This window comes from Alosa sapidissima, chromosome 11 (genome assembly GCF_018492685.1).
Source record: "Alosa sapidissima isolate fAloSap1 chromosome 11, fAloSap1.pri, whole genome shotgun sequence".
Taxonomy (NCBI): Eukaryota; Metazoa; Chordata; class Actinopteri; order Clupeiformes; family Clupeidae; genus Alosa; species Alosa sapidissima.
In genome coordinates this window covers 28,217,944-28,240,920 of record NC_055967.1, presented here as the reverse complement: position 1 = coordinate 28,240,920, position 22,977 = coordinate 28,217,944, and the positions used below count along the sequence as shown (strand labels likewise).

The window sequence follows — 22,977 nt, the reverse complement described above, 5'->3', positions numbered from 1 at the left end:
ATAAATCACTGTTTTACACCATTTACGAGTCTCAAAGTAGCTCCATACTTCATTGGTAGACTTCCGAGGGCCTTGACCATTAAAACGAGACATTGAGAACTTTGACAAGCCGAGATGAGCTATGAGACATACATTCACACTCGGTATCTTGTTTCAACATACTTTAGGTCAATATCACACCGGAATTCTCCTTTAATACATCTGGGCCCAGGGGCCCGAAATTTCATAATCCGTCCATGGTCTGGTCATTTATGCTGATGAGTGGTAAGCAGGCTTTGGTCCTAGCTATTTCCTATCAGTGCACACTCCACCCGTCAGACTCATAGACAGTAAAATATATGGACAGAGTCATCACGTAGACGTCAGTCGAGGCGGGTGAAGCAAATTTCAACTGTTTCCTGTTGGTCGACGAGGCTTTCTGCGCAGGCTCAGGAGACATAGATGTAACGTAGGCACGTAGTCTGACTCGTGTAACTCTTGTGATAGCTGCACCGAGAGATTAGGTATGTAGCCCCTTACTTCGTTACCACCACATCTACATTACTTTTCTTAAATGTCCTAGTTGTTTGTAGATAAATGTGATTTCATATAAACAGCACTCGCCACATTCATAGCCTACTGTCAATCCATCAAAACTTTGCTGAAATGTTGTGCTCCAATGCTTTCGCTCTTATCCAGAGAATACAGTTATTTTGCTCCTGTGCAATGCTTTCACCCGCTCTGGTCGTATGCTCATTACGTAAATTACGTCACGTTAGCATTGATTTCGTAAAAAAAGTCAGTTACGAGGTTATGACGGCAATCATACAATGCTGTATTACTCTGAAAATAGAAAAAGTTCATATAAAGGCTTAAAACGCTTCAGCTGTAATGTTATTTGATGTCAAAGTGGCGCCAAATTGAATGGGTTCAATGGGATGGCTAGGTGGAACTGGTCTACTATTTAGCCTTTTCTACATCAACTGCTAACTGGCAGAAAATGAAAACGAAAGTTTAGCGATCAGGAGCTGTCAGGAATTTGTTCTCCATGTGAAGAATGTAATCGATTGCAGACGTGCACAGACACGGAGCGCCCACGGTTACTTTCACTTTCGTGCGCATTCATTACGTGAAAGATGCTTCAAACAGCGATCAAACATTATCAAATTTATCATGACGTGTTGTCACAAACACTTACTCCAATTAGAAAATCAAAACCAAAATCATGTAAGTAAAGACTATGTTAAGTGTTGTTATCTCATTGACGCCTGTATAAGGGGGTGGAGGATGTGATATTTTTGATCTAATACATTTGCCTAAATAAAAGGCCTTAAATTGGAAGTATTTTAGCTTTGATTCTCTTTTGACGCTTCAAAGTAGATCTTGCCTTTGTTCAGGGCGAGGTCAGGGATCTTGTGCTCAAAAAGGTTGGTGACCACTGGTCTCTCCGAACGTTCGCCTCCCCTCTTAGTCAGACTAGGGTCTTTGCTTCTCTCCCACAAATCCATGCAGTCACTCTTGTGTGATGTCATGTTCCCTCACTCTCCACACCACATCGGACATTAAGTATACATATTTCACATGGTAGACACAAATGATACACACACACACACGTGTGCATGAACATTATATGAATCAACCAAATTAGAAATGTGTTGCTATACGCATAATGTGTTGTGTATGTACACTGACAGTGTGTCTCCCTCCTGTGTTTAGGTACGTACCAGGGCCAATGGGTGGGTGGCATGCGGCACGGTTACGGGCTGCGTCAGAGCGTCCCGTACGGGATGGCGGCTGTCATCCGCTCCCCGCTGCGCACCTCTATAAACTCCCTCCGCTCCGAGCACAGCAACGGCTCTGCCCTGCTGCCCGACAGGATGGGGGGCGTGGCGGGGCCAGCAGGGGGCACTCCGGGCGGCATGGCCACCAGCCCGTCCGTGTCGCGCGGCGGCTTTGTCCTGACGGCCCAGAGCAGCGAGACGGAGCTCCTGGGGGCAGCGAAGAGGCGCGGGCTGTTCCGGCGCTCCCTGCTGTCTGGCCTGAAGCTGCGCAAGTCCGAGTCGCGCAGCTCGCTGAGCAGCCAGCGGAGCAAACAGAGCTCGTTCCGCAGCGAGGCCGGGATGAGCACGGTCAGCTCCGCATCCAACGCCTCCGACGTCAACTCCACCATCAGTCTGGGAGATGGCGAGTCGGAGCTGGCCGCTGCTGAGGTCATCCCCGACGACGTGGATGCTACGGCAACCGAGACGTACGCGGGCGAGTGGAAAAACGACAAGCGCACGGGCTGCGGAGTTAGCCGGCGTTCCGACGGACTGTGCTACCAGGGCGAGTGGCTTAGCAACAAGCGTCATGGATATGGATGCACCACATTCCCCGACGGAACCAAAGAGGAGGGCAAGTACAAACAGAACATTCTGGTGAGCGGGAAAAGGAAGAACCTCATCCCGCTCCGTGCCAGTAAGATCCGAGAGAAGGTGGACCGAGCAGTGGACGCCGCTGAGAAGGCTGCGGATGTCGCCAAGCAGAAGGCCGAGATCGCCCAGTCCAGGTGAGCAGGGTTGCCGTCTCATCAAGAGATGGTCCTCTGGTTAGTGATGAGAAGCTTTTTAGTTGGAAATATATGATGTCAGGGGTCAGGTGGCTCATTGGACCTATCTCTGGCTGGACTAGTTAAGTGATGATGAGTGTGGTGGTTTATTGGCACCCTTGTTTGCTTTATGTACACTCATTAGTCCTCATTTTCTAAGGCCTTTGGAGGAATACAGAAGGATCTCTTGGTATACCCTTAAAAGAACCATTTGGTACCCTAGCCAGACACACTGAAAGCCTGTTTCTTCGTCTTTCTCACTGAAGTAAGATGAACGCTGTGGAAAGTCCAAGCTAGCACGAGCCCCAGGAATAGAACGAGTCCAGTTATGGGTCCGTATTCCAGAATCAGTTGTTCTATGGGGTTCTGTCTGTTGGGAGTTGCCTCTTATATGCTTATAGCTCAGTACATGCTCTTTGGTTTGGAGTTATTTGGGTCATTCCTGAAGGCACATAAGCAGGAGGGAAAGAGAGAGAGAGAGAGAAAAAGGGAGATAGGGAGGGAGGGGGGAAGAAAGAGGGAGAGAGAGAGAAAGAGAGAGAGAAAGAAAGATTTCCGCATTATGCCAGCAGTGTTGGCTTGCAGCCGGAGAGGCCAGGATGACAGAGATGGAAAAGGGCCAACTCTATCTCTCTCTCCCTCTTTATCTGTGTGTATTGTACGCAAACACACACACACACATACACAGAAACAGACACAGAAACACACACACACAAACATACACACACAGGCAGGCACACACAGGACAATCTAGTTTCTCATATTTTTACTCCTACCCCATGCTTTTAAATAGCACCTTGGTTTTGAGTTGCTCCTCAAAACAGAGTTACAGGTGGTAGGTGGTTAGAACCACATGTTTATATTCAGCCTTATAGTAACCTAGTTATAGTAGCCTAGTGTACCCTAGGGGTTTCACGACTACCGATTTGTGCTAGTTGACAAGATTTTCAAGATTTTCACAACTTACATGTTGCTGTAGAAAAAGGTCTCATTTCATAGTACTTTCATACACAGTGTGTAGCCCATTTACCCTTTAGCCATTTTGTCAGCGGTCTACAGCACTGACTAGTGATCTAGTGATTTAGCAGTCGAATAGTAGCCAAGTCTCCTTATTCTTAAATAGCTATTTTAACTACATATAATGGGGACTGCCGACCAAGCCGGTAGTCAGACATCTAATAATGTCTGGGAAGATGATGAGCATAGATCTGCAGCTCCACTTCACCAACACCGATGGTCATCAGTTGACTAATGTGTGGCTGATGTATGAACGAAGCCATTGGAAAAAGGGTTGCTCCAAAAGTCCTCTGAAGTTCACCAACAAAAAGGACCAGGAATAGATTACTGCACAGGCCTACCGGGCCCAGGCCCAGGGGCCCAAGGGGTCAGGGGGCCCTGAAGTATGTAGGCTATGAATCTTATTGAATTTAGTATTGGCCATCCCTAAACTGCACCAGAATACAGGAAATCACATCAAACAAATTAAAACATTTCTGGGGGAGGACCCCCAAACCCCCCCTCCCACATAGTGGGGCGCCCTAAATACATCTGGGCCCAGGGGCCCAAAAGTTCATAATCCGTCCATGAAAAGGACCCAAAACTGCTATCTTTGCCCATATAAGGAGATCCCCATCCCCTAATAGCTTAGGCTTTGAGGTGTGGTAGGGCAAGAAGGCGTTAGCTTTGGCGTTTGGAACTTGGACAAACAGGAGATCCCCATCCCCTAATAGCTTAGGCTTTGAGATGTGGTAGTGCAAAAAAGCGCTAGCTTTGGCGCTTGGAACTCGGATAAACTGGGTTTGATTCCAGAGTCTTTGTCTCTGTCGTTTTGGATACATACTAGTCACGTTGCAGTTGCCCTATACTGGGATAGACAATGAAAGAACAAGAAGACTTAGGCTACGTTTATACATGACCGGCTATTTTCATAAATGGACATTTCACCCTCTCCGTTTTCAAAAATAACATTGTGCATACCTTTTCAGAGAAGTTTCTCCGTGTATTTATGCCGTCAAGAGCATGCTAAACCTGTCGATGGCAGTGTAAGGAGAAGCTCAATCCCACGTTAGCCAATCAGAATCCCGAAAACAGCAAAAAATCACTTCCTATTTCTCTTTTGAGCAGTATTGGAAATGCAAACAGGCCAAAAGCGTTTGCACAAACGTAAAAATGAGTACCACCTTAATAGCATCCATGGTCAGTAGCCAAACAAACTGTAAACATAGGGCGCATTAAATGAGAGGCCAAACCGCAGGGAAATATCTGCGTCATCCCTTCGTGTAAACGGGGCCTTATACTGTGGAAGTTGACAGATTTAATCAAGTTGTTGTGTTGCCACCTGATTTGATTAGCTCACTAAAATATAACCCAGTTCAATAGATTTGGTTTACAGCCAGTCTATCAATACTAATCAACACTGCCCCCTATACAGAGCAACCAACCCCCCACCCCGCAAACTTCTTTACCTACACCATCGAACCGTTTCAGACCAATTAGCTAGGCATATTATTGCACATGGTATCTCCCTAGCATGCAATGTTATGCAACTGCTATAGCATGCAAGCATGCAATGGTATGCAACTGCTATATTTGTCTGTCCTGCTAACCCTTCAATCTCATTAAGTGCATCAGATTCGCCCCATAGCACCATGCTACGCATTATCAGTCAATTTGAGTGCAGGCTAACCAGCTCAAAACTGAGCATAACTCTCCCTAAAGTGCCAACAGGACTGCTGGCCAACCATAATATTAGCATAACCTATGTCCTCTTTGCTCCAGACTACCCTGCAAATAGTTTACTATGAAAGCAATTAGCTAGAGTACTTACTCCAACTCAGAGTTCAGCATAAGCAGCACTTACATAGGGTACAGGCTAATAAGACCACAGCTAAGCATAACCACTAGGGTCCATGCTTATAAGTTCTGTAAGTTCTGTTATGCTTATAACATTTTTGCAACTGTTTTACCAGTTTGCTTAACTAGTCGACAGTATGACCCAAGCATGAGAATACAGTTCAGTAGAGTATAATTTGCGAGAGTGTAGCTGTAGCGTCAGCAACTTCAGAGTCAGGCTGCTTTGCCTAAAGCCTTGTGCATATCATATCACCTTTGTAACACATTTATTTCATTTCATTATATCATATTTAGGAATTGTATTACTACTGAGTATAATAATCATCTCATTGCTGCTATTCATGATGTTCTACTCAATAGACCTATGCTCCATGAACTAGTTCAGGTTTTTATATAGGTTCTCTTTTATGGTAGGAAGTGTCATGAATTGTAGGCCTACTGTAATCATCATGCTGTGCCCTGTCCCTAACATCATCAAACCTTTTTTCAGTCAGCTGTCTGAAGTCCTTAGTCTTGCTACCTGGTCTCATTAGGGAAACGTTCCCCTGGGACCGTTTTGGCAAACCCAGCCAAACGTTCCACCAGACACGTTTCTGAGGTGCAAACTAGCCAGCAACCCAGCGGGGGTGCTAAAGAGAGACCTTTAGACGTTGTTTACTACAGTTAGGTCTGGTCAAACTAAATTGTAGCTTACACAAGCTAGCATTGTAGCTCGAATCCGCCTGTGTGGTGAGTCTGGTCAGAGCCCGTCCTTATTAGACATTCTCTGGTCTGGTCTTCGTGCGTTGGGTTGAATTGCACGGCTCGGCCCTGCACGCAGCCGGATTCGAACCTGCGAACAGCTGCACCTCGGAGCGGAAGTCGAGCATGTTGACAATTGAGCTTAAATCCTCCGGGTTGCTCGCGAAAAAGAAAAACCCACCAAGATGTGGCAGCTAACTCATAGACGGCAGTTCAAGGTTTGTGCCCTTATATTTTGTGAAACGTAGCGAGATATACAGTAGGCACTATTAATCCAAAACTTTGGTTTGGTAACCAAAGAATACTGCTGAGCGTGTGCAAGCTAAGCCAAAACGGTCCCAGGGGAACGTTTCCCTAATGAGACAACCAACTAGTCTTCATATTGTTTTTGCATATCTCTTTCAGTGCTTTCTCGTACTGTCTCGTTCTCGACAGTTTTAACTGTTCTTATTTTAACATAAATACCAATAAAAATGACAAAAAGTATGGTACGCATCATGCTATCCTTGTGGGGGAAAATATTGGCATTGTTTTTTCTGTTTAAAAATGTACACTTTAACAATAATAATATTTTTTATATTTTTTTTATTTTTTATATATTTTTAAAATGTTTTGCCTCAAGGCAACATTGTACCATAACGGTAAAAAGTAAAATAATTCCTATTTTCAAGAATTAAAGCTAACTTATTCATTTAAAACACCTATAACTTAACATAGAACAAAAATATATATATGGTTTTCAATGTATTACAAGTCTTATTACAAAAATCTAATTTAGTCTAAATCTAAATCTAAATTCAGTTGTTGCTCCCAGGCAACATTGTACCATTGCCTTTACCATGTAGTTATAATGATTAAAACATACAAATTATCGTATGATATCATCAAGATCACTGTTATTTACGGGTAAAAAGCTCCATAAATCTCCCCAAACATCTCCTCAGGTATACACATACACATACAAGCACCCACACACATCCATGACTTTGTGCACATACATGTATACCCATGTATGCGTACTGATGCACACACACATACTGTAGCAACATCCACTTTCTCTCCGAGACCAGCGCCTGACTTTTTGAAAGTTTAAGCAATTTGTCTCAAAAGAGAAACACAGTGGATAGGCCTACACTGTAGCAAATAGAGGGATCAGTCAGGCTTCAAACTTGGGGCTACGGGGTAGCAAGTGTGCAGCTTGACCGCAACACCAAAAAGCCATGGATGTTGGTATGGTAGTCAGGGCACATACTCAACCATATGCTGGCATTCTGTAAAAGTTCATGAAGCACACTCATGCACTTCACACATACAGGTGCCCCTCGTACATCCTTCCATCCACTGTTCATCACAGGGTGCCTAACTAATGCATTGCCTTTCCATGGGGTCCCTTATACTCTTACTTTGAGCGCACTTCCTTTAGCATCACAGCAATCCCTTTTACTTCTGGCATTATGTAGCAAAAGGAGAGAGCAGTCACCCCACCTGGCCTCAAACTCCAGTACAAAACCTGCACTATGATCGCAACATGAATAAAACAGGCTCTTTTTTATAATAATAATACATTTTATTTGTAGAGCACTTTATCGTGTACTTAAAGCATTGAACATTGTAGGGTAAAAAGGGAGGCAGGCAGGCCTATTGGTTAAGGCTTCGGGCTTGTAACCGGAGGGTTGCCGGTTCGATCCCCGACCAGTAGGAACGGCTGAAGTGCCCTTGAACAAGCATCTAACCCAGGGGTCTCAAACTCAAACGAGCTGGGGGCCACTTCTGCCAACGTCATCTGATTGGAGGGCCGGCTATTTCTGAAAATGCAATGTTTTTTTTTTCAAATACCACACAAAACTGCAAACAGAAAGTGCAAGTGTTTTTATCTTTTTTTAGACACCTGTGCTAGCAACCTTAGCTTATAAATAAAATAATGATAAAATAAATATTAATACAAATTATAAAAACAAACAAAAACCATAAAAACAGGTATGTGTGTTTCACATCAAATAAAAAATATTTTCCTCTCATAACCTATTTAAACCTGCATGGCAAACTTTAGGCGCCAGGGTTAAGAAAACAGCACCATTGGATTTTGACATTACATTTTCAAAAGGTTTGAAAGTGGTCAGAGATAAAGTCCTACTGTAAATATAAAAATCTTTGAGGATAAACAAAAGTTTATGAAGGGGGTAAATTTACCTATCTAATTTGCCACTGGATAGCAAGCACCTCAAATTATGCACCTTTCAGTAAATACTGGATGTTGAACATATTTGAGCAGGTTTACTTTCTTTTTTGTCATATTACCCATATAACAAATTAACAGGAAAACAGTAGGCCTAAGATGTAAACCAACAATAGTAAACTATTACTAGCCTTTAACCACAAGCCGTTATTATAGGCCTACAATAATGTAGCCTGGTCAAATCAGTTCCTGGGTGACTTTGCAGTTCTTTAGAGCCCTATTTTTACTAACCCTGCTGTCTGTACCACGTCCATTACGGACACTATCATCACGATTACCACTGCCACCTCCAGCTATGTTGGGCAGAGGGTCGAAATAAGCATGGTATACACGCAAAGACGCACCTCCATTCACAGACGCACCGTGGCTATCACTGTCAATAGTCGATCATAATCTCCAAAAGGCAGATATTCTCCTTCAGAATCAGAATAGGTGAATAACGTAGACTTCATCACACGTGAAAGGTTTTTTTAACATTTGGTGTCGGCCTATTTCTGCTTCAATTTGTGCAAAATTATGGCCTGCAAATGCACGTCTTCGTGTTTCTCGCGTGTAATAGGCCTACAACATTTCCTGAAAACTTTGTGCAGCGAATTTGGGCCTGAATCGAAGCTCTGGATGTCTAGCAACTAGAGGAGAGTAGTCTACAAATGGGATTTGTCACCGTCTTGGATCTATCGTCTATTTTAACCAGTGTTGTTGTTTGTTGCAATTAAAAATACCCTCAAGGGCCGAATTACATATTATTTTGACATTAGGTCGCGGGCCGGAATTGGGCCGGAGTTTGAGACCCCTGACCTAACCCCTCACTGCCCCCCAAGCGCCGCTGTAGCAGGCAGCTCACTGCTCCGGGTTAGCGTGTGCTTTACCTCACTGTGTGTTCACTGTGTGCTCTGTGTGTTCACTGATTCACGGATGGGATAAATGCAGAGACCAAATCCTTGTATACACAAGTATACTTGGCTGAGAAACCTGATTTGCATTAAAAGTAAAAGGTAAGAAAGTAGAATTAAATAAAATGTAGTGTACAGGCAGTCGCAAGTGTGGACAGAAACAGACATATGCAATTAAAAAGTAAAGTATTACATATTTAAAACTCTGTTTCTAACAAATGCACACAATAGATTTGTCAGTTTACTTACAGGTATATGCAATATTTTCTTTTGCCTTGCTAATTTAATTACAAATATAATGCACTTTCTTCCCTAATTAGTTTATTTGGTATGGCCATATGCGAGTCCGTTATGGTACAATGTTGCTTCAGGGCAACATGCCATTTTTTGTAATTTCCTATGACACCTACATTGATATGTTATAAAAAGTTGTTGATACATTTTTATTATCAATAAAGCTTGCTTATTTTTGGTTACACTTTACTTGACAGTATCGACATACATGTCGAGTGAAATGACACTGTCATGAACGTGTCATGAACGTGTCATAAAGAAGTCATAAACGTTCATGACATAACGCTTCTGTTATTAAGTTACATTCGGTTTTTGTCATAACAAGTTAGGGTTAGGATTAGGTTTAGGGTTATGGTTAGAGTTAGGATTAGGGTTAGGGTTCATGTGAGTGTGATGTGTTCATGACAGTGTCATGTCACTCTTATGTCAATATTTTTTCTTGATGATTTAATGGAAGTGAAGTACTGAAAATGTGGCGTTGCAAAAGACACTCAGCACACAGTGAACACACAGTGAGGTGAAGCACACACTAATCCCGGCGCAGTGAGCTGCCGGCTACAACAGCGGCGCTCAGGGAGCAGTGAGGGGTTAGGTGCCTTACTTCAGCCGCTTCGTACTGGTCGGGGTTCGAACCAGCAACCCTCCAGTTACAAGTCCGAAGCGCCCCCCAGTAGGCCACGGCTGCCCCCCAGTAGGCCACGACTGCCCCACATGTGTGTGTATGTTTTTGTGTGTGGGTGTTTGTGTGCATGCATGTGTGTGTGAACATTGGTGGTTCATATGCATAAGTGGCAACATGACAACATGAACTGCTGTGTGTGTGTGTGTGTGAGTGGGTGTACATGTGTGTGTGTGTGTGTGGGTGTGTGTGTGCGTGCGTGTGTGTGTGTGTATGTGTGTGTGGGTGTGTGTGTGTGCGTGCATGTGTGTGTGTGTGTGAGTGGATGTACATGTGTGTGTATATGTCTGTGTATGTGTGCGACTGTGCGCACATGCATGTGTGTGCGAACATTGAGATGGGTTCCTATAATTTACACAAGATTGATTTGTTTGGCAGGTGTGGTTCACATTGGGGGGAAAGTACATTAGTTCAAGAAAACACTGGGCTCCCAATTACTCAAAGCTTTCTTGTGGAAAGTATGATTCATGTGTAGAATGGGCACACAAGCACAGGTTCACTAGTTCGCCCTTCTATATGATTGCTTCAGCTAGACTAGAATGTATGGGAGAAGTGCGTGTTTGGCAAGGTAGCTGTCCGTGGTCCTGGAGTGCCTGGAGCGGATATCGCGATAGAGCGATGACCGCTTGCACCCCCCTGTGTAAGGAGGATGAGTAACAGGGCAATTGGTGAAATGGAGGAGTAGGGGGAGGAGGGGGGATGATTTCGCGAACGTCGGAGCGTGTGACGTATGGAAAAGGAGGTCGGCTTAAATAGGCCTACCCTGCGGCGGCAGTGGGTGAGTTAATTGCTGTCAATCATCCCGAAGGCTCCACCCGAACTTTGTTTATAAAACATCATTTCACTAGTTCGCCCTTCTATATGATTGCTTCAGCTAGACTAGAATGTATGGGAGAAGTGCGTGTTTGGCAAGGTAGCTGTCCGTGGTCCTGGAGTGCCTGGAGCGGATATCGCGATAGAGCGATGACCGCTTGCACCCCAAAAGATCACAGAGAAAGGCCGCTACCAACTACATAAGTGCTTGCTGAACGAGTCGTAAATCCGCTAGATTGGAGCGGATGTAAGACTGGTAGGCATCCGAGGACCAACGGCCCAGTATTTTAATTTGTTGCTCCGATAAGCCGTTGAGCGCAGCTGTTGTGGCAGCTCCTATCCTGAAGGAGTGTGCGGAGTAGCGATCCGCGGGAAAACCAGATTTGACTAGAATGGTTTTTAAGAGTGTCTGGAATCTGTGGCGAGTGATGGGTAGCCCTTCGTCTGACACGAAGGGCGGGCTAGTAGACGAAGCTTGAGCTGACCGATATGAGATGTAGTGAGATAGGTATTGGAAAGGCTGAAGATCTGAGGCGGAGTTAAATGGATATGGAGTGTCCTTTTCGGGACTGATCGGTTTTACTCTGTTTGATGGTAAATCGAATGGTGTCTTGGTCTAGCTGCTCTAGATCTGCGATGCACGGGTGGACATCGGGAATGAAGAGAGACGAAGGGCATGTAAACTCGCTACATCTCAGCAGCCCAAAAAGGCCAGTAGAAAAATAAAGGAGATGGTGGAATCGGAATGCGGTGACATGACCCTTTGCGAAGGGTAGCGAGGCGGGTGGCGAGAATGCTTGAGGTAATGGGAAGGCGGGAGTCTTGGGGGACTGGATGTTGCCTACGGATACCTTTAATTAACAAGCCTATCCTGGTGTCGGAGAAGGGGCATTCGGAGCCGTGGGGGCGTTTGTAGAAGAAATGAATGCCAGCTAGGTAGACTCTAATGGAAGAAACTTTGATCCCGAGTGAAGTGTGGGCGTAGGTGATAAATGAGGATATGGTGACTGCATCGAAACTGGGAAATGGTAGTGAGTGCTTTGCGTGGAACTGTTTGAAGCACGACCAAGCAGTCCAGTAGGACTGCATGGTCCTGGGTGCGAGGGCTTGAAGGGCTAGGTCGGCCGTGATGGGCTGAAGATAGCTGAGGGGGTGGTTTATGGGAAGATGGTCTCCGAAAAGCTGGGGAGTGGAGTAGGGTACGGGTCCGCCTCTGGAGCCGAGCTTCTGAATCTCTGGAATTTAAGACGAGAGAGAGAGTCAGCAATTCCAACCGGGGACGTGCGCGGCTCTTATAATAAGCTTGTAGCTGGCTGCTATCCAGATTAGACGCCTAATAAGAGGGGAAAGCGCAGGCGATTTTGAGCTCGAGTTATTAATGACGTGCACTACGGCTTCGTTGTCGCTGTGGATTATCACACTCTTGGAGGTCCACTCATTCCCCCAGGTAGGGCCGTGATGGCTACGGGGTAGAGTTCGAACACGGCTGACGATTCGTTTCCAGTTGTTAGCTCTCTGAACTCTAGTGGCCACGGGGATGCAAACCAGCGCCCTTTGAAAAAGCCTCCGAAGCCTGTTGAGGGGGCTGCGTCGGTGTACAACTGGAGCTCTTCTGGAGATGATTGGCAGTCGTCGTAGAACATGCACAGACCATTCCATTCGTCTAAACATCCTCCAGAGTTTGATATCGGCCAGACACTGGGCATCTAGAGATACGACGTCTTCGAGAGATGGGGTTGCTGAGCGCAGTTTAGGAGATGCGAGATGAAAGGGCGGCCCTGGGGAATGAGTTGACTAGTGGACACTCGACCGCGCCGTGACTGGGGCTATTGCAGAGGGGACAAGATGGCTTAAGTCCTAGGAAAACGCGGTTATGGAGCTCCATATCGAGCGCGCCCCAGTAGGGGTTTTAGTTCCAGAGGCCGACTCTGGCAGCGCATTTGCTGAAAACAGCCGGTGGTAGCCTACGTATGAAAATGAGCTCCACCGTAGGATACGGCTAGGCCGGCGATGATGGCCAGGTAGTCATTTGCGTCGACTGGAGAACACGAAACAGACGACTTCTGTGTAGTTGGTAAAAGCTACGGTGAACTCGGGAAATGACAGGGTTTTTGATGCTGGGCCAGAATTTTTTTTTTTTTTTTTTTTTATTAGAGAAAAACCAGTTCGCCGCAAACTAGATCCCGGTTATGAGAGGGAATAGGAAGGGAGGGAAGAATGGTAGAAAGGTCTACGTCTGCACCTGACAAGATGAGGTTCCTGGTGGACGCTGTGACGGGTGGTGGTTCGAATGCTGCAGCGTGAGGAGGCGGTGGCAGGGCCTGTGCTGTGGCTAAAGAATAGTTTTGCTGCCGGAACGGGACGTCGTGGTCCGAAGCACTCGCTGAGTGCTGATGACCCGCTGCTGCGGGCTGGTCTAGCGCGGAGCCGGGGAAGAGATGGGAAGGGAGAAAAGGGGGGAGGGAGGGAGCGGTCGCTGACGCGACCGGAAGGGGAGCAACCTGGGACAGGGTCGCGGGAAGTGGGACGGGGAAGGAAAGAGGGTTAGGGGGGAGTAGCGACGCTGTCGCTATCGGCGCCGACTGAGACCAGGTGCTCGCTAACTCATAAGAGAGATGGGGAGCTAGTGAGGTGACTCTTCGAGCTGACGCTTCGTGAGTTGAGGCGTGCTGTACGGACGTGGCTCCCGGAATGGAAAGGGGAGGGGGGAGAGGGGGGAGAGGGGGGAGGGAGGGAGCAGTCGTCGGAACGACTGGAGGTGGGGCAGGCCTGGACCGAGTCCTGACTAGGGGAGGTGGATAGGGGAGGGAAAGAAGGAGTGGGGGGGAGTAGCGACGCTGTCGCTACCGGGGCCGTCTGGAGAAGTGGGGTTGGACCCGGAAATACGGCGGAGATGCGGCGGGAATGGGCCTGAGCCGCTGACGTGGCAGTGGCTGTGGCTGAAGCAGCGGAATGATACGCTCTGAAGCGTGTGGTGCCGGAAAGTGCTGTCGGCGTGCCCGGTTCGCGAGGTGGCTGGTGGTGTGTGCTTCGTCCGGCTGAATGGCCGGCGGAAGGAACCGCGTCGGGATGCCAGAAGGAGCAGCTTGCTTCCTGGTCTGGGGAGGAAAACAAAGTGAGGGAGTGGGAGGGCGAAAAGACCGGGTTATCCGACTGCGTTAGAAGGCGGAGGAGATGGAACTTCCTATCCGACATACGGAACGCGATGCCGCGAGAATGGAGAGTGCTGCGGATGCGAGCCACTGTCCAGTGGGTAGGGTCAACGCCTTGCTGGCGCTGGGTGGATTTCCAGTTCCATGAGAGCTGTCTTGTCAATGCGAACAATACGCAGACTGAATGATTTCGCGAACGTCGGAGCGTGTGACGTATGGAAAAGGAGGTCGGCTGAAATAGGCCTACCCTGCGGCGGCAGTGGGTGAGTTAATTGCTGTCAATCATCCCGAAGGCTCCACCCGAACTTTGTTTATAAAACATCATAAAGTTGTAGGAGTGTGTGTATAGAGGTGTCTTTCATCTCCTGGATGAAAATTCTAGTCTTTCCCACCTATGGCGGTCATTTTTGACCGTAATCAAAAAAAAATTAGACAAAGAATTTCATGTGTTCAAATGCCTTTTGTGAAGGACATCCAGTGACGCCGCTCCCACCACGCGCATCACGCACTATGTGTAGCGCACAAAAGGACAGAGGGGGCACCAAAAACTGCAAACTGCGTTTCACTCTTCCTTGAGAACGTTTACAGTGGTAATTTACAATGGTAGTAGCATGGTACATGCAAGGATGTTACTTTTTGGGTTCTCCATGTAGCAGATCTAACTTTAATTACTCCGCTTAATTGGGAACGCATCTTGCGTGCACAGGAGAGAGACAAAGATACAGGCAGATTCCAGCTGGATTGTCATTGTGTATCTTCTTTTTAATATAAGAAGCTTTTAAAAGGAACTCATGAAAGCAACAAAGACGAAGCTATAGAGTTTGCGATTATCCGGTTCCCACTACTGACCATTTTTAAACTCAGATTGGTGAGAGGGCTACATTATGTAATTTAAAGGCACCACAATGTAATTCCGCTTAGGGCTCTGAAATGGCCAGCAGCGGCACTGAGGACATCCTAAGGTCTCGAGGTAATCTGATGAAAAATGCCATATTTATGCTACAGGGAATGTGTAAATCGGTCATTTTTGTCCTGAACAGTGTTAGAAAGTTAAAAACAAGCAAATTGGGCTGCAAGTGTGTTAAGCAAATTTGTCTTGATAAGAGTCAAACTTTCTTATCTTAAAATAAGATTAATAACACTTGGTTAGATAAGCAGTGTTTGCAGTGAATATATTAGAGTGAGAACTATTTCTTCTTTCATGGTTCATCCTGACAAGACTAATCTCATGTTGACATGTTTCATTAAACTGCAAGACACATGACCTTTAAATGTCATGCAGTTGTGCTTAAATGTCCACTAGCTCAATACTCAACTGTGGCATAAGTCTCTCCATGTGGTCCCTGGATGATAAATAACTAGATGTACCGCAGAGCGGTACAAAATATGACCGCCGCCCAGTCCAGCACATTTTTTCCACAAAAAGAAATCACGCTGAAAGGCCTATATGATTCTAACTGTCTCACTAAATTGCATTATCCACACTCAATTCTCACTGGTATCTGCTAGACAACAAGTACCAAAACATGATTAGTTCATAGATTTCACATGTAAAATTCATTTTATACAACCCCACCTCCATCTTGCCTGTTCATAATTCTGAGAAATTCTTGATTGTTTGTGTTATGTTTATGTTATGTGTGTGGGTGTGTGTGTGTGTGAGTGTGTGTGTGTGTGTGTGTGTGTGTGTGTGTGTGTGTGTGTGTGTGCGTGCTTGTGTGTGTGCCTGCGTATGTGCCTGTGCATGCAAGCGTACATATGTCTACTGTGTGAGTATGTGTCATACGTATGATTACTGTGAATGTATGTGTGTGTGTGTGTGTGTGTGTATCTGTTTGTGCACATGTGTGCACATGAAATGGGTTAACATGACCCCTGGAGGCAAACATACGGGAAAAAATGGTCATCCTAGGCCCTACAGTTCTCAAGATATTCACAGAGAACTGTGTCTGCCCTACCCTCCTTTCGGGGGGTCCAGTTCAGCGTGGGGGCTACAGATCAAAACGAAAAATGACGGTTCCATGCTATCCATGTGGGGGTACATGCCCACCAAGTTTTGTGTACCTCGGTCTTTCAGTGTCCCGGGAATCCTTGTTGGTGTACGTCACTAAATGTACACATAAATTATTTTATTGTAAGGCCCCCCATGAACGAAAGTACACAAAACTTGGCATGCATTCGGAGGGTGTCATAATGATCCTACACTTTTAATTTCGTGCAGTTTTGACCGTCAGCCAGAGATATTGTGATGAAAACACCTAATTTTTTGCTTTTTCATTTTTAACTAGGTGGCGCTATATAATCATTGACGGAAATTTGGGCATGCGAAAAAGAAAAAAGAAAAAAAAAAGAAAAAAAAAAAATCTGACTAAACCTATATGACCGCCGCTTCGCTGCGCGGCGGTCATAATAACTAGCTAGATGCTGATGTGCTAACTTTACTAGTTGCTTACCACTTAGTTTAGATGCACACTTGGCCATTAACAGGTCGGTAAAATACATTTTGTGTACCATGAAAGCATGTAGTATGTGGCTGTATGGGGCGCCAAGTGACCAACAGACGAGATTTTATTGACAGAGAGCAATCCGTGATATGAAATGTATCATAAGTAATATCAGTATTTATCTAATTTTTTGATTTAATGATTATTTATCATTCATCATCAGTCCAAAAACAAAAACAACAAAAACACACACTAATGGGGGGACAACACATAGCACAGAAAACAAAATGGAAGACTCATGTTGTGCATTGAGTTATCGGTCATGCTTTTAATTCAATCTGGGCATAAGTTTGAATGCACTTCTCAATTTGTGGACAAAATAAACTCATTTTATAGAGTAAAGTAATTTTGTCCAAGTAATGTAGTTAGCCCACATTTATTTTTTTGTGAATCTGTAGTAATGTAGTTAGCCCACATTTATATTTTTGTGAATCTGTAGTAATGTAGTTAGCCCACATTTATATTTTTGTGGCACAAAATGCAGAGGGAAGGGATGTGACTACAAGTTACAGAAGGAATTTCATGTATAAAAACAAAGTTCCGCTTGCAATGTTTTGCTACAGTAAAAAAGGAATGTTGTTTTATTATATATGTTATTACAAGACATTTCAAATGCACCAAAGGGTCAAGGCATTCTCTGAGTCGGCAGGTTACTAAGTGCATTTTGTCCAGGAAATCAAAGGCTTTTTCCCTTTTTTTGTAAAAAAAATGTTTTCTGCTGAATTAAATATGTTCATCATATTTATATAATAAATGTATGTATTATATTTATTCATATATTACTGATAGCAAGGTGTGCATGTAATGTATTTGGTCCGATACATACAGCTCCGGAAAACATTAAGAGACCACTGCGCATTTTTCTGATGGATGGATGTCTGAGCTGCTGGCTGGGCTAACCCTTTCTCAGTTAAAGGAGAATTCCGGCTATACACTCAGGGCATGTTCATGAGCCCCCATGTTCATGAGCCCCCAGAGTGTAGCATTGTAGCTGCCTGCAGCTCTAGCCGTTGGCTGCAGCAACTTCTATCTATCTATATCTATTTGATGGTATCCAGCCTTCCCCCCATACACACTGCACTGGTTGCTAGGACACAGGAGGAAAGCTATGCCACAGATTGCTTTGGTCCCAATACTGACCTCATCTCACCTCCCACATACACACATTATAATGCATCACGTACACACATACATTAAATGCATCATATACACACTCATGTATACATATTAAGATACATAACACATGCACTCATGTGCACATTTTATTAAAGCACACCATACACACACACACACACACACACACACACACACACACACACTGAAAGACATTACATTTACACATACACATTAAACACATCACATGCATTTGCATAGAACATGTAACTAGTATGGAGGAATATCTCCACACACAGTCCCCACATCCCACTCATATATACACACACACACACACACGTCACATACACACTCATTCTCTTTCCCTCCCACACACACAATCTTGGCTTACCACACAAACATCACACAGGACTACATGCCTATCACTGCTGACACATACATATACACACACCCACACACATCAGTCCACCGAAGACACCGAAATCATTCTCATGCATACACTGACATGCACCAATAAATCTATGCCAACAGACACACAAATAAACACTCACACACACACACACTATCTCTCTCTCTCTGCTCTGTTCTATGCACATGCACACACACACACACACCCACACACACACTTGCCCATTTGCTGTGCATGGCATGGTTTGGCTTGGCTTGGCGGACAGGCTGGCTGGCGGAAGTGAGCCAGGGGCAAAAAGAAACAGGAAAAAATCCATATACATCGACATGCAATACTGCATCAAGACAGCTACTGCACAAACAAGGAGAGAGAGAGAGAGAGAGAGAGAGAGACAGGGATAGAGAGGAATAGAAGAGCAGTAGAGAGGCAGAGGAACAGATAGACAGACAGGTTGAGAAGTCAAAATAAGAGGTAATAATGTAGAGGGCTATACCACATGTGTCTGTGTGTGTCGGTGTGTGTATATGTGTGTGTGTGTGTGTGTGTGTGTGTGTGTGTGTGAGTGAGAGAGAGAGAGAGAGGTGGGGGGGGGGCTGGAGAGAGTACTCTAGTAGGGAACATTGGTTCTGTGGATACATTATTGATGAGTCAGCAGTTCTTAGAGGTTTAGAGTTAATAGCGGCCTAAAACCAGACGAAGGAGTCCACTACACCTCACACACACTGTCTCTGACTATACCTCACACACGCTGTCTCCGACTATACCTCACACACGCTGTCTCCGACTATACCTCACACACGCTGTCTCTGATACACAAACACCGAGACTCACACTCACAACGATTAAGGCATACTCTCTCATAAAGGCATACTCTCTATATAAAGTCTCATCCACAAACTGAAGCAGGTCAAGACCAGCCACAAAACATATGCAGAATGACACATCCTCACTCACACTGCTCAGAGGGGTTCTCTGGGCATGTTTACACAGACTGACATATCACTGGAGACATGAACCAGTTACAGTCACCATAGCACATGCTCTCTGTTTCTCCTACCTCGAAATGTGTGTGTGTGTGTGTGTGTGTGTGTGTGTGTGTGTGGTGATCAAGTGACAAAAAAATTGTCATGTCGTAATGATCTTACTACAGCATGTCAGGATAGCATTCTAGAACCAGCACATCTTTGACGCCATGGCGAATCTGAAAGTGATGCTTCTCAACAAATATGCAGTCCTTATGTCATTGAAGAATATCCTCTTTGTAACACCTCTCTCTTTGTCTCTGTCTGTCTCTCCCTCTCTCTCTCTCTCTCTTTCTCTCTCTCTCCAGGACGTCCCATGCTCGGGGTAAGGCGGAAGCTGCCGTGGGCGCCTCCCTAAAGGCCCAGGATGAGTGTCGTCTAGCCCGGCTAACCGCAAAAGAGTTCAGCCCCTCCTTCCAGCAGCGCAGAAATGGTGAGGATGACAGATCTCCATCAGACTCATCAACAATAACACCATTCCTATATAAAGGCTGTCACCAAGGCCATAGCTGCCAAATTGTAACATGAAATTTGACAAGCAAATCAGTAATGTGGTAAAAACGAGTTTTTTCCAGCTTCGTCTCCTGGCTCAAGTTAAGCACTTCCTTAACAGGCATGACTTGATGACATGAAAGGCGATTCATGCTTTTATTAGTTCAAGATTGGATAACTGTAATGCCCTGTATGTTGGCTTAAATCAAACATCCATCTCACGTCTGCAACTTGTGCAAAATGCTGCTGCCCGCTTTTTAACAAACACACCTAGACGCGAACATGTCACTCCTATTCTTTACACACTACATTGGCTCCCTGTGAGTTTTAGAATAGAGTTTAAGATTTTATTGTTTGTTTTTAAGGCCCTTAATGGCCTGGTTCCGGAATATTTATCCGAGATGTTAACCCTGCGTGAGCACAACCGGTCTTTGCGGTCTTCTAACCAATTGGTGTTAGAGGTCCCAAGGTCCAGGTACAAACGGTGGGGTGAGAAGGCTTTTGCGGTTGCTGCCCCGAAACTCTGGAATAAGCTACCCCCTGATATTCGGACAATTACAGACGTTGGTCTTTTCAAGTCTAAACTAAAGACTCACTTGTTTAGAATGGCTTTTAATACGCAGTAGTGGTGTGAAAATTCTATTTATGTAAGTCTACATGTCAATCTTTTTACTGCTTGATATGCTGTTTTTATTCTTAGTCTCTGATGTGAAGCACTTTGGACGCCTACTGGTTGTTGTAAAGTGCTATACAAATAAATTTGGATTGATTGATTGATTGATCATTCTCCACATTGTTGTTTAAAGAAGGCTGCAAAGCTTAATATTACCTCACTGCTGTTAGACTGGTATAGAATGGCTCATAACCATCATGAAGACAGGCACCTACTATTTGGTAACAAAACACAAATGTCTGATTTATTTTGGGGCAGAGTGCTGAAGGACAGTGTGGACACTTTGCTTTTTTGGGGGGAAAGTAACAGTTTAGAAGATTTAGTGGATACATTAGTGGGAAAACTAATGCTTAGGCAGAATTTGTTACATCTTAGTTGTGGGTTTAAATTTTACTCAGTTGTGCACAGCAATGGAATCATGTGATAAGCGAGGATGCTATAACTTGCAACTCACACAAATACATATACCACACATGCACACACACACACACACACACACACACACACACACACACACAAACTCTCTCCCCCACTGTGGCAAACGGAGGTGAGTGATGCCAACAGGAGCGTCAGGAAGCTCGCTCACACACACACACAAACACACCCCCACACACACCACACACACACACACACTGGTGGCATCCCCCGCTGTGCCAGGTGGAGCTGAGTAATGCCAAGAGCAACAGGAGGCTGAAAAGAGGTCATCACTGACCTTTATAAAGCGCCCACACACACCAACCTGGAGGAGGAAGAAACACAGAAACACACACACACACACACACACACACACACACACACACACACACACTCACACAGATAAACATGGACACATAGCTACTCTGTCAGGTCTGCTCAAGATCACTGTCCACTAAAACGATGGAAGTTCCTGAAATTGATGAGAGAAGATGTATTATTTTATCTTTACTTACTAGGGTAAGACAGGAGTCCAGAGCTGTCTTTAGCTTTTCCCACATTATCCCACAATATAAAATTGAATGTGGAAATTCTAGTTTGTAGATAACATGTCCGAGAGAGTGAATATCATGCAAAAAGCTTACTTACTCAGTCACTATAGCAACAACATTGTATCAGTGATATCTCCTGGACTTTTCCGTCTGTGCTTATCATGCTAAAAATATTTTAGAATCGAAAATTAGCCTACTAGAATACTAATATACACGGACTATATTTACTCTTGGACTTGATTTCATTACTAAGAGCTGTATCTATTTCTTCTCATGCATTTCTCACAGCTTGTGCACTTCTGATTGAAGTGTAATTTTGCTTTATACTTCATAGAGTGCAAGTCAGCTCAAGCTCACCTACAGATGCTCACTAGAAGTCATTGGTTTTACTGTAATGTACTGTTCTGTGACCCAGTGCTTAAAGCTTAAAGGTGCTATGTGGCATTTTTTTGTTTTTGTTTACAACATCCAAAAATGACCTAGAAATAGCCAAAGACAAAGACGCCAAAGACGCCTATGCTCCGTGTTGTCCAGATATCCAATGAGGTCAGCATGAAAACCAGCTCACACTGGGTGGTTAACTTGCTGATGTTGTATAGTTGGCCCAATAATCACCTCAGATGTGTTTTTGGGTTACAATAGTGGGATTTATAGATTGTGCCGTGTATATTTCATTTATCTGCAAATGCAGCCATCTCGGGCCATCTACTGAACTTGGTTGAGAGCTGTCATTGCTCATTTGCATAATCATGATTTGACATGAGTTGACTTTTCTCAACTTTATGCCACAAGCAGTGTAAACAATGCAATGCAAACAACGCAATGCAGCAGAACCAGTGCCCATTGAAAGGGAATGAGAAACACCTCCATCACCACATACAGTAGAGGCATCTGAGTGGACTGTGTGGGTGCACACTACCGCCACCTGTTGCTGATCAGTGTAGTGTGTGCAGGGGTGCACACTGTTTTTAGTTTAGTTTATTTTTAGTTCACAGAGTCAGGGCTCTGTAGAATAGCAAGACGGTGTTGGAGTTCTTTTTTTTTTTTTTTTCTCAGTGCACACACAGAACAGACGGTTTGTGTGGAGATAATTATGTGCTGAGTATGGCAAAAAGTGAATTGGCTTAGAATCACATACCATCCCTACGGTGTCTAATGAAGTGTGGATCTTCTGACCCAAATGAAATCTCTGTAATGAAGTCTCTGTAATGTAGTCTCTTGTCCACATCTGACTGTGTACAGGTGTGGAGTGCCAACGTCCGAAGCAGCAGGTGTCCAGCGAGAACGAGCTGGAGGTTCAGTCCAGTGGCACGGCGGACAGCCCTGACCTCTACTCTAAGACCACACCTCCCACCTCAAGCCCTCCCACCAGTCGGCCGTCCTCCCCCAAGAGCTCCGCCCACCGGCGCAAGAGCGCTCGCTTCCTGCGGCAGACCGCAGTGGACGACGACCAGGCCGGCGGAGGAGGAGGCGGGGGTGGTGGTGGCGCCACGGAGATCCAGGTCCTGATGGAGGGGTCGCGTGGGGGGGCCCGTGGGTCAGCACAGGACACACACAGCAACGGACACAGCA

General features: G+C 45.1%; 1 protein-coding gene across 1 annotated transcript in view; it reads left to right on the top strand.

The window, feature by feature from the left end:
• The window catches only part of jph3b (junctophilin 3b), a 44,226-nt gene that overhangs the window by 15,913 nt on the left and 5,336 nt on the right, over positions 1-22,977 (top strand). The window contains exons 2-4 of the mRNA XM_042110379.1: positions 1,696-2,527; positions 19,584-19,708; positions 22,648-22,977. The exon at positions 22,648-22,977 is cut by the window's right edge and continues 500 nt beyond it. Coding sequence (XP_041966313.1) covers positions 1,696-2,527; positions 19,584-19,708; positions 22,648-22,977 — 1,287 coding nt within the window. The remainder of the gene's footprint in view (positions 1-1,695; positions 2,528-19,583; positions 19,709-22,647) is intronic.